The 13055-nt window shown below is 45.1% G+C and overlaps 1 protein-coding gene across 1 annotated transcript in view; it reads left to right on the forward strand.

Moving 5' to 3' along the window:
• Positions 1-12813, forward strand: part of DNAI1 (dynein axonemal intermediate chain 1) — a 142908-nt gene extending 130095 nt beyond the window's left edge. The window contains exon 21 of the mRNA XM_075847599.1: positions 12616-12813. Within this exon, the coding sequence (XP_075703714.1) occupies positions 12616-12720 (105 nt within the window). The 3' untranslated portion in view covers positions 12721-12813. The remainder of the gene's footprint in view (positions 1-12615) is intronic.
• Positions 12814-13055: the final 242 nt, after the last annotated feature.

The raw sequence follows: 13055 nt of genomic DNA on the forward strand, positions 1-13055 counted from the left end.
ATCCATTCCCCGCAATGCCCTTTCTATCCTTATAGTAAATGTGCGCAGATGTGCTGGAGCGCGGTCCGCCGTGCAGCTCAGTGTATCAGGATAAAAGGCCGTGATTGAGGCATTAATACAGCACCTGTCTGATGAATGGCGACCGGCTTCTATTTGTGGCATCAATGCAAACCGCAGCGTCTTCAGAATCAACGGACAGGGAGGCGCGGGGTCTTTGTGTAGACTGAATGCACATTGTGCCCATTATGCCAGCGTCTCAGGATGGGGCTGCCCGCTCCTATAGATAGCTGAGGCCTCGTCCTATTGTCGTAACGTTCACAATGCTGCACAACATGTCACTTCTCCTGTGAATTTATAATGTAATAATATTGTGCGTGCCACACGCAGCGGGCTATGAGGCAAAGGCAAATGTACCCGTGTCGTACAACACCAGTTAGGGGGGCACTGCTAATTGGATGAATGAATCATCGCGGTGCAGCAGGGCATTATCTCTTCTACAATGACAGAGACTGAAGCTCTTCTGGTTATAGCGAACATCCCCGACATCACACATGATCATCGATGTCTCCTCCTCGTAGCAAGCTGCTGGTCACTCCACCACGAGCCGTCACTCCACCGCGAGCCGTCACTCCACCGCGAGCCGTCACTCCACCGCGAGCCGTCACTCCTCCACGAGCCGTCACTCCACCGCGAGCCGTCACTCCACCGCGAGCCCTCACTCCACCGCGAGCCCTCACTCCACCGCGAGCCCTCACTCCACCGCGAGCCGTCACTCCTCCACGAGCCGTCACACCTCCACGAGCCGTCACACCTCCACGAGCCGTCACTCCACCACGAGCCGTCACTCCACCACGAGCCGTCACTCCTCCACGAGCCGTCACACCTCCACGAGCCGTCACTCCACCACGAGCCGTCACTCCACCACGAGCCGTCACTCCACCACGAGCCGTCACTCCACCACGAGCCGTCACTCCTCCACGAGCCGTCACTCCACCACGAGCCGTCACTCCTCCACGAGCCGTCACTCCTCCACGAGCCGTCACTCCGCCACGACCCGTCACTCCGCCACGACCCGTCACTCCGCCACGACCCTTCACTCCGCCACGACCCTTCACTCCGCCACGACCCTTCACTCCGCCACGACCCTTCACTCCGCCACGACCCTTCACTCCGCCACGACCCGTCACTCCGCCACGACCCGTCACTCCGCCACGACCCGTCACTCCGCCACGACCCGTCACTCCGCCACGACCCGTCACTCCGCCACGACCCGCCACGACCCGTCACTCCGCCACGACCCGTAACTCCACCACGACCATTCACTCCACCACGACCATTCACTCCACCACGACCCGTCACTCCACCACGACCCGTCACTCCACCACGACCCGTCACTCCACCACGATCTGTAACTCCACCACAACCATTCACTCCACCACGACCCGTCACGCCACCACGTCCCGTCACGTCACCACGACCATTCACTCCACCATGTTTTGTAACTCCACCACGACCATTCATTCCACTATGACCCGTCACTCCACCAGGACCCGTCACTCCAACATGACCCTTCACCCCACCACAACCTGTCACCCCACCATGACCCGTCACTCCATCACAAATATTTACTCCACCACGACCCGTCACTCCACCACGACCCGTCACTCCACCACGACCCGTCACTCCACCACGACCCGTCACTCCACCACGACCCGTCACTCCACCACGACCCGTCACTCCAACACGACCAGTCACTTCACCACGACCAGTCACTTCACCACGACCAGTCACTTCACCACGACCCGTCACTCCACCACGACCCGTCACTCCACCACAAACATTCACTACACTACGACCCATCACTCCACCATGACCAGTAACTCCACCATGACCTGTTCCTCCACCACGACCATTCACTCCACCATGGCCCGCTGTTACCTAAAACCAGGAGATACCCCTTAGAAGCTTTCTTCTGAGAACAGTAACCCTCCACGGAGATACCCTGCACACCATTTCTGTTATGAAGATGAGATGGGCGTAGCTTAGAGGAGCCACTGACCGATCGTTGACATTTGACTGGCCATATAAATGTACTAATGGACAAATATGTCCTAACCCCATCACAAGCAATATAAGGACTATATATATATATATATATATATACAGTGAAGGAAATAAGTATTTGATCCCTTGCTGATTTTGTAAGTTTGCCCACTGTCAAAGACATGAACAGTCTAGAATTTTTAGGCTAGGTTAATTTTACCAGTGAGAGATAGATTATATTTTAAAAAAAACTGAAAATCACATTGTCAAAATTATATATATTTATTTGCATTGTGCACAGAGAAATAAGTATTTGATACCTTTGGCAAACAAGACTTAATACTTGGTGGCAAAACCCTTGTTGGCAAGCACAGCAGTCAGACATTTTTTGTAGTTGATGATGAGGTTTGCACACATGTTAGATGGAATTTTGCCCCACTCCTCTTTGCAGATCATCTGTAAATCATTAAGATTTCGAGGCTGTCGCTTGGCAACTCGGATCTTCAGCTCCCTCCATAAGTTTTCGATGGGATTAAGGTCTGGAGACTGGCTAGGCCACTCTATGACCTTAATGTGCTTCTTTTTGAGCCACTCCTTTGTTGCCTTGGCTGTATGTTTCGGGTCATTGTCGTGCTGGAAGACCCAGCCACGAGCCATTTTTAATGTCCTGGTGGAGGGAAGGAGGTTGTCACTCAGGATTTGACGGTACATGGCTCCATCCATTCTCCCATTGATGCGGTGAAGTAGTCCTGTGCCCTTAGCAGAGAAACACCCCCAAAACATAATGTTTCCACCTCCATGCTTGACAGTGGGTACGGTGTTCTTTGGGTCATAGGCAGCATTTCTCTTCCTCCAAACACGGCGAGTTGAGTTAATGCCAAAGAGCTCAATTTTAGTCTCATCTGACCACAGCACCTTCTCCCAATCACTCTCAGAATCATCCAGATGTTCATTTGCAAACTTCAGACGGGCCTGTACATGTGCCTTCTTGAGCAGGGGGACCTTGCGGGCACTGCAGGATTTTAATCCATTACGACGTAATGTGTTACCAATGGTTTTCTTGGTGACTGTGGTCCCAGCTGCCTTGAGATCATTAACAAGTTCCCCCCGTGTAGTTTTCGGCTGAGCTCTCACCTTCCTCAGGATCAAGGATACCCTACGAGGTGAGATTTTGCATGGAGCCCCAGATCGATGTCGATTGACAGTCATTTTGTATGTCTTCCATTTTCTTACTATTGCACCAACAGTTGTCTCCTTCTCACCCAGCGTCTTACTTATGGTTTTGTAGCCCATTCCAGCCTTGTGCAGGTCTATGATCTTGTCCCTGACATCCTTAGAAAGCTCTTTGGTCTTGCCCATGTTGTAGAGGTTAGAGTCAGACTGATTAATTGAGTCTGTGGACAGGAGTCTTTTATACAGGTGACCATGTAAGAGCTGTCTAATGCAGGCACCAAGTTGATTTGGAGCGTGTAACTGGTCTGGAGGAGGCTGAACTCTTAATGGTTGGTAGGGGATCAAATACTTATTTCTCTGTGCACAATGCAAATAAATATATATCATTTTGACAAAGTGATTTTTTTTTTTTTTTATATATATAATCTATCTCTCACTGGTAAAATTAACCTAGCCTAAAAATTCTAGACTGTTCATGTCTTTGACAGTGGGCAAACTTACAAAATCAGCAAGGGATCAAATACTTATTTCCTTCACTGTATATATATATATATATACATATATCTCAAAGTACTGACCCCCATCTCAACTATTGATCAAGTCATGAGTACTGACCTCTTTAGAAGTAGTGACAGCAGCTATGAGTACAACCGCTACATAAATAATACTGACCCTATCACCACTACATAAATACTACTGACCCTATCACCACTACATGAACACTACTGACCATATCACCACTACATGAACACTACTGACCCTATCACCACTACATGAACACTACTGACCCTATCACTACTACATGAACACTACTGACCCTATTACCACTACATGAACACTACTGACCCTATCACCACTACATGAACACTACTGACCCTATCACCACTACATGAACACTACTGACCCTATCACCACTACATAAATAATACTGACCCTATCACCACTACATGAACACTACTGACCCTATCACCACTACATGAACACTACTGACCCTATCACCACTACATGAACACTACTGACCCTATTACCACTACATGAACACTACTGACCCTATTACCACTACATGAACACTACTGACCCTATCACCACTACATGAACACTACTGACCCTATCACCACTACATGAACACTACTGACCCTATCACCACTACATGAACACTACTGACCCTATCACCACTACATGAACACTACTGACCCTATCACCACTACATAAATAATACTGACCCTATCACCACTACATGAACACTACTGACCCTATCACCACTACATGAACACTACTGACCCTATCACCACTACATGAACACTACTGACCCTATCACCACTACATGAACACTACTGACCCTATCACCGCTACATGAACACTACTGACCCTATCACCACTACATGAACACTACTGACCATATCACCACTACATGAACATTACTGACCCTATCACTACTACATGAACACTACTGACCCTATCACCACTACATGAACACTACTGACCCTATCACTACTACATGAACAGTACTGACCCTATCACCACTACATGAACACTACTGACCCTATCACCACTACATGAACACTACTGACCCTATCACCGCTACATGAACACTACTGACCCTATCACCACTACATGAACACTACTGACCCTATCACCACTACATGAACACTACTGACCCTATCACCACTACATAAATAATACTGACCCTATCACCACTACATGAACACTACTGACCCTATCACCACTACATGAACACTACTGACCCTATCACCACTACATGAACACTACTGACCCTATCACCACTACATGAACACTACTGACCCTATCACCGCTACATGAACACTACTGACCCTATCACCACTACATGAACACTACTGACCATATCACCACTACATGAACATTACTGACCCTATCACTACTACATGAACACTACTGACCCTATCACCACTACATGAACACTACTGACCCTATCACTACTACATGAACAGTACTGACCCTATCACCACTACATGAACACTACTGACCCTATCACTACTACATGAACAGTACTGACCCTATCACCACTACATGAACACTACTGACCCTATCACCACTACATGAACACTACTGACCCTATCACCACTACATGAACACTACTGACCCTATCACCGCTACATGAACACTACTGACCCTATCACCGCTACATGAACACTACTGACCCTATCACCGCTACATGAACACTACTGACCATATCACCACTACATGAACATTACTGACCCTATCACTACTACATGAACACTACTGACCCTATCACCACTACATGAACACTACTGACCCTATCACTACTACATGAACAGTACTGACCCTATCACCACTACATGAACACTACTGACCATATCACCACTACATGAACACTACTGACCATATCACCACTACATGAACACTACTGACCATATCACCATTACATGAACACTACTGACCCTATCACTACTACATGAACACTACTGACCCTATCACCACTACATGAACACTACTGACCCTATCACCACTACATGAACACTACTGACCCAATCACCACTACATGAACACTACTGACCCTATCACCACTACATGAACACTACTGACCCTATCACCACTACATGAACACTACTGACCCTATCACTACTACATGAACAGTACTGACCCTATCACCACTACATGAACACTACTGACCCTATCACCGCTACATGAACACTACTGACCCTATCACCGCTACATGAACACTACTGACCCTATCACCGCTACATGAACACTACTGACCCTATCACCGCTACATGAACACTACTGACCCTATCACCGCTACATGAACACTACTGACCCTATCACCACTACATGAACACTACTGACCATATCACCACTACATGAACACTACTGACCCTATCACCACTACATGAACACTACTGACCATATCACCACTACATGAACATTACTGACCCTATCACTACTACATGAACACTACTGATCCTATCACCACTACATGAACACTACTGACCATATCACCACTACATGAACACTACTGACCATATCACCATTACATGAACACTACTGACCCTATCACCACTACATGAACACTACTGACCCTATCACCGCTACATGAACACTACTGACCCTATCACCGCTACATGAACACTACTGACCCTATCACCACTACATGAACACTACTGACCCTATCACCACTACATGAACACTACTGACCCTATCACCGCTACATGAACACTACTGACCCTATCACCGCTACATGAACACTACTGACCCTATCACCGCTACATGAACACTACTGACCCTATCACCGCTACATGAACACTACTGACCCTATCACCGCTACATGAACACTACTGACCATATCACCACTACATGAACATTACTGACCCTATCACTACTACATGAACACTACTGACCCTATCACCACTACATGAACACTACTGACCCTATCACTACTACATGAACAGTACTGACCCTATCACCACTACATGAACACTACTGACCATATCACCACTACATGAACACTACTGACCATATCACCACTACATGAACACTACTGACCATATCACCATTACATGAACACTACTGACCCTATCACTACTACATGAACACTACTGACCCTATCACCACTACATGAACACTACTGACCCTATCACCACTACATGAACACTACTGACCCAATCACCACTACATGAACACTACTGACCCTATCACCACTACATGAACACTACTGACCCTATCACCACTACATGAACACTACTGACCCTATCACTACTACATGAACAGTACTGACCCTATCACCACTACATGAACACTACTGACCCTATCACCGCTACATGAACACTACTGACCCTATCACCGCTACATGAACACTACTGACCCTATCACCGCTACATGAACACTACTGACCCTATCACCGCTACATGAACACTACTGACCCTATCACCGCTACATGAACACTACTGACCCTATCACCACTACATGAACACTACTGACCATATCACCACTACATGAACACTACTGACCCTATCACCACTACATGAACACTACTGACCATATCACCACTACATGAACATTACTGACCCTATCACTACTACATGAACACTACTGATCCTATCACCACTACATGAACACTACTGACCATATCACCACTACATGAACACTACTGACCATATCACCATTACATGAACACTACTGACCCTATCACCACTACATGAACACTACTGACCCTATCACCGCTACATGAACACTACTGACCCTATCACCGCTACATGAACACTACTGACCCTATCACCACTACATGAACACTACTGACCCTATCACCACTACATGAACACTACTGACCCTATCACCGCTACATGAACACTACTGACCCTATCACCGCTACATGAACACTACTGACCCTATCACCGCTACATGAACACTACTGACCCTATCACCGCTACATGAACACTACTGACCCTATCACCGCTACATGAACACTACTGACCCTATCACCGCTACATGAACACTACTGACCCTATCACCGCTACATGAACACTACTGACCCTATCACCACTACATGAACACTACTGACCATATCACCACTACATGAACACTACTGACCCTATCACCACTACATGAACACTACTGACCATATCACCACTACATGAACATTACTGACCCTATCACCACTACATGAACACTACTGACCATATCACCACTACATGAACACTACTGACCCTATCACTACTACATGAACACTACTGATCCTATCACCACTACATGAACACTACTGACCCTATCACCACTACATGAACACTACTGACCCTATCACCACTACATGAACACTACTGACCCTATCACCACTACATGAACACTACTGACCCTATCACCACTACATGAACACTACTGACCCTATCACCACTACATGAACACTACTGACCCTATCACCACTACATGAACACTACTGACCCTATCACCACTACATGAACACTACTGACCCTATCACCACTACATGAACACTACTGACCCTATTACCACTACATGAACTCTACTGACCCTATCACCTATCGCTAGGACTTCTGATCTCTTAGTTGTGAGGATCCTGGTTTTCCGTTGTCCCCTTGTTTATCTCATTATTGTGGTGTGTACCACTGGAGTATGATTTGTATTATTCCCATCCACAACACCCCATCCCTGTTTTAGAGCATTCAGCATCTATCTGGCTACAGATAAGGAGTCTTGTGATGCCGCTCATCCCTGGGGCTATGTGTTATTACAAGTCAAATGCACCAGCTCAGAGCTTTCTGCACAGATAGCCCAGACCTCCAGTACGATATGATTAATGAGGCTTTTATCTATACCCCATGATGTCTTGGTTCTAAAGTAAACCTTCCATTAGAGCTCATCTCTCAATGTATGACCTACATATACATCCATTCAATACAGCACTTCATCTCCAAAATAATAATCTCTCTGTATATGGAGTAATGGAGACATGGAGGAGGTCAATGTGTCCCAGGCAGACAGAGCAACCCTTCACTTCTTACATAGCAACCCGTCACTTGTATCTTGTTACATAGTAACCCTTCACTTCTTACATAGTAACCGATCACTTGTATCTTGTTACATAGTAACCCTTCACTTCTTACATAGCAACCCGTGACTTGTATCTTGTTACATAGTAACCCTTCACTTCTTACATAGCGACCCGTCACTTGTATCTTGTTACATAGTAACCCTTCACTTCTTACATAGTAACCGATCACTTGTATCTTGTTACATAGTAACCCTTCACTTCTTACATAGCGACCCGTCACTTGTATCTTGTTACATAGTAACCCTTCACTTCTTACATAGCGACCCGTCACTTGTATCTTGTTACATAGTAACCCTTCACTTCTTACATAGTAACCGATCACTTGTATCTTGTTACATAGTAACCCTTCACTTCTTACATAGCGACCCGTCACTTGTATCTTGTTACATAGTAACCCTTCACTTCTTACATAGCGACCCGTCACTTGTATCTTGTTACATAGTAACCCTTCACTTCTTACATAGTAACCGATCACTTGTATCTTGTTACATAGTAACCCTTCACTTCTTACATAGCAACCCGTCACTTGTATCTTGTTACATAGTAACCCTTCACTTCTTACATAGCGACCCGTCACTTGTATCTAGTTACATAGTAACCCTTCACTTCTTACATAGTAACCGATCACTTGTATCTTGTTACATAGTAACCCTTCACTTCTTACATAGCGACCCGTCACTTGTATCTTGTTACATAGTAACCCTTCACTTCTTACATAGCGACCCGTCACTTGTATCTTGTTACATGATACTTTGTTATTACCCCATCACTACCTTCTTGTTACATACTGTAGTATTCTTTCACTTGTATCTTGTTACATAGTATCTAATACTCGAGTACCTCGCTCATCTGCTGAGTTTGGCTCCTTCGATGGCTATTTTGACAAGTGGGTTCAGCGGGTTCAGTGTTTTACTAGATGGTCAGATAGTGACAGGCCATAATAACTCTCATGTGTAGAGTGGATTTAGGTTTGGAGATCAGTTCTTCACCCTGAGCAGCTCAATTAGTTCCCATCAGCTTCGTAAAAACACTACTGAACCCATCATCCAGGCGTCACTGTTCTCCGGTGAAGAAGAAAAAGAAAATCATCTTGTATCACCGGAACGTTCCTCATCCCTCCACACAACTCAATAGCCCGGAGTCATTATCTGAAATGCTATGTCGCCTCATCTGTCCATGAAAATGCCATTTGCATCTGCCAGACGGATATGTTATTTAATTTTTACAGACTGGCTCTCAGAATTTAACAAAGATAGAGCAATGTTTTGCAGATCTGTAGAGAGGTCAGTGGTGTAATAATCTGCAGAATATATCACTATGTATCTGTCAGGAGGTAGAGGGGACAGAGCAATGTTCTGCAGTTCTCTAGAGGAGTCAGTGTTGTAATAATCTGCAGAATATATCACTATGTATCTGTCAGGAGGTAGAGGGGACAGAGCAATGTCCTGCAGATCTCTACAGAGGTCAGTGGTGTAATAATCTGCAGGATATATCACTATGTATCTGTCAGGAGGTAGAGAGGAGAGAGCAATGTTCTGCAGATCTCTACAGAGGTCAGTGGTGTAATAATCTGCAGAATATATCACTATGTATCTGTCAGGAGGTAGAGGACAGAGCAATGTTCTGCAGATCTCTAGAGGAGTCAGTGGTGTAATAATCTGCAGAATATATCACTATGTATCTATCAGTCGGTAGAGAGGACAGAGCAATGTTCTGCAGATCTCTACAGAGGTCAGTGGTGTAATAATCTGCAGAATATATCACTATGTATCGGTCAGGAGGTAGAGAGGACAGAGCAATGTTCTGCAGATCCGTAGAGAAGTCGGTGGTGTAATAATCTGCAGAATATATCACTGTATCTGTCAGGAGGTAGAGAGGACAGAGCAATGTTCTGCAGATCTGTAGAGAAGTCAGTGGTGTAATAATCTGCAGAATATATCATTATGTATCTGTCAGGAGGTAGAGGACAGAGCAATGTTCTGCAGATCTGTAGAGAGGTCAGTGGTGTAATAATCTGCAGAATATATCACTCTGTATCTGTCAGGAGGTAGAGGACAGAGCAATGTTCTGCAGATCTGTAGAGAGGTCAGTGGTGTAATAATCTGCAGAATATATCACTCTGTATCTGTCAGGAGGTAGAGGACAGAGCAATGTTCTGCAGATCTGTAGAGAGGTCAGTGGTGTAATAATCTGCAGAATATATCACTATGTGTCTGTCAGGAGGTAGAGAGGACAGAGCAATGTTCTGCAGATCTCTAGAGGAGTCAGTGGTGTAATAATCTGCAGAATATATCACTATGTATCTGTCAGGAGGTAGAGAGGACAGAGCAATGTTCTGCAGATCTCTACAGAGGTCAGTGGTGTAATAATCTGCAGAATATATCACTATGTATCTGTCAGGAGGTAGAGAGGAGAGAGCAATGTTCTGCAGATCTCTAGAGAGGTCAGTGGTGTAATAATCTGCAGAATATATCACTATGTATCTGTCAGGAGGTAGAGAGCAGAGCAATGTTCTGCAGATCCGTAGAGAAGTCGGTGGTGTAATAATCTGCAGAATATATCACTATGTATCTGTCAGGAGGTAGAGAGGACAGAGCAATGTCCTGCAGATCTCTACAGAGGTCAATGGTGTAATAATCTGCAGAATATATCACTGTATCTGTCAGGAGGTAGAGTCCGTAGAGAGGACAGAGCAATGTTCTGCAGATCTCTACAGAGGTCAGTGGTGTAATAATCTGCAGGTTGTATGACTATGTATCTGAGTTCATGGCGTCACTCGCTGTCCCCAGACTTCTCTGTTCCTTCTGTGTTCTTTAATCTGGTAATGAACACTTATTGACTGTGAAGGGAGACAAGATATCTCAATTAACAATTAACGACCCTCTAATTATAGCTACATCCCAGTCATTAGGAATGTGCTGCGTTAATCACTTGATGGATAATTATATCGCCAAGCGCAGCGCCCTGACTCTGAGAGACGCTTTATGGTCATCGGCTGCAACTCAACTCTATGTGTCCATTCACACGTTGCGGTTTTGCTGCAGATCTTCGGTGCAGATCCTACAACAATTTACAGGCGTTTTCTGATATGTCTTTCTCTACTCTAAGAAGCTGGAGACCAAGAAATGTCCCTGTGTGCTCAGTGGTCATACCTGCTAAACTCTCCACGGGTTGGAGGCCATTGCTATACTCAATCATGGGAGAACCGTGTCATTGATCACAAAAGACCTGGAATTTTATGGCCAAAGAGTCTCCTAGTCCATCTAGTCCCACCCCATGTTTGGCCAAAAAGGACAAGACAGACTAAAGCTGGCCATAAAAGGAAAAATTTGTCTCCGATTCGATTCACTCTTCAATATTCATTGCTAACACTCGTTGGGGGATGGGCATTCAGATACGAAAATATTTTTTTTCGTGACATAAATTATTTTCCCCATGGTCCTTCCGTATGAACGGTCTTTGTGAGGGTTGAATATATTTCCTGGATCCTGTCAGACCCAACTTTCTTCTGAAGGGAAATAATACCATACAGACTATACATACAGAGATGTGAATGGGAGGGATCCATAGTAGTCCAGGTCAGAAGATGACCATCCACTTCTAGTTGATCTTGGTGGTCACCTTCCAGGTACGTTGGCGATCATGGCTGGTGATGGTCCTTCTCATTTCTTGAGGATTGTTAGATGTTTCAAGAGGTCACGAGTAGACATAAATCCCATCACCATCTAAAGTCCATAGTGATGCTGGAGATCTGATCCCGAAGATCCTATTATTTTCATACTATGGATCTTCCATTAATTATATTAATAACAACAATAATTCTCTTTTATTTCCAGGAGAAAAAGGGGCAAGAAATTCTAAAGGGTCCAGAGGTGGAAGTGGCCAAACTGGACAAGTTGCTTTCCCTGGTCAGAGAACCGGAAGACAAACCTGAGAAGTAAGATCCACGAATGGAGTGTCTGACCTCCGCCCTGTGGTGAATCCAGGAATATTCTCGGACCCTTCTGTCAATAATTAATGTTTATGTATTATAAGTGTGTGAATGGAGTCGTCTATCGCAGCGAGATATCAGAAGATCATCAATATAATGACTCCTATATGTCGCTTTCGGTAATTCGTATATGCTATCTACTTCTTTAGGGTCAGATCTTTTTTAGTTCTTTTCTGCTCTGTGTAATCTATTCAAGTTATAAATCTACCCTCGAATTTCTGACTTATATAATACTCTATCTCTGACTGTTGACTATCTCAGTCCCTGTTTCTCTGCCATACTTTA

This window comes from Rhinoderma darwinii, chromosome 1 (assembly GCF_050947455.1).
Source record: "Rhinoderma darwinii isolate aRhiDar2 chromosome 1, aRhiDar2.hap1, whole genome shotgun sequence".
NCBI lineage: Eukaryota > Metazoa > Chordata > Amphibia > Anura > Rhinodermatidae > Rhinoderma > Rhinoderma darwinii.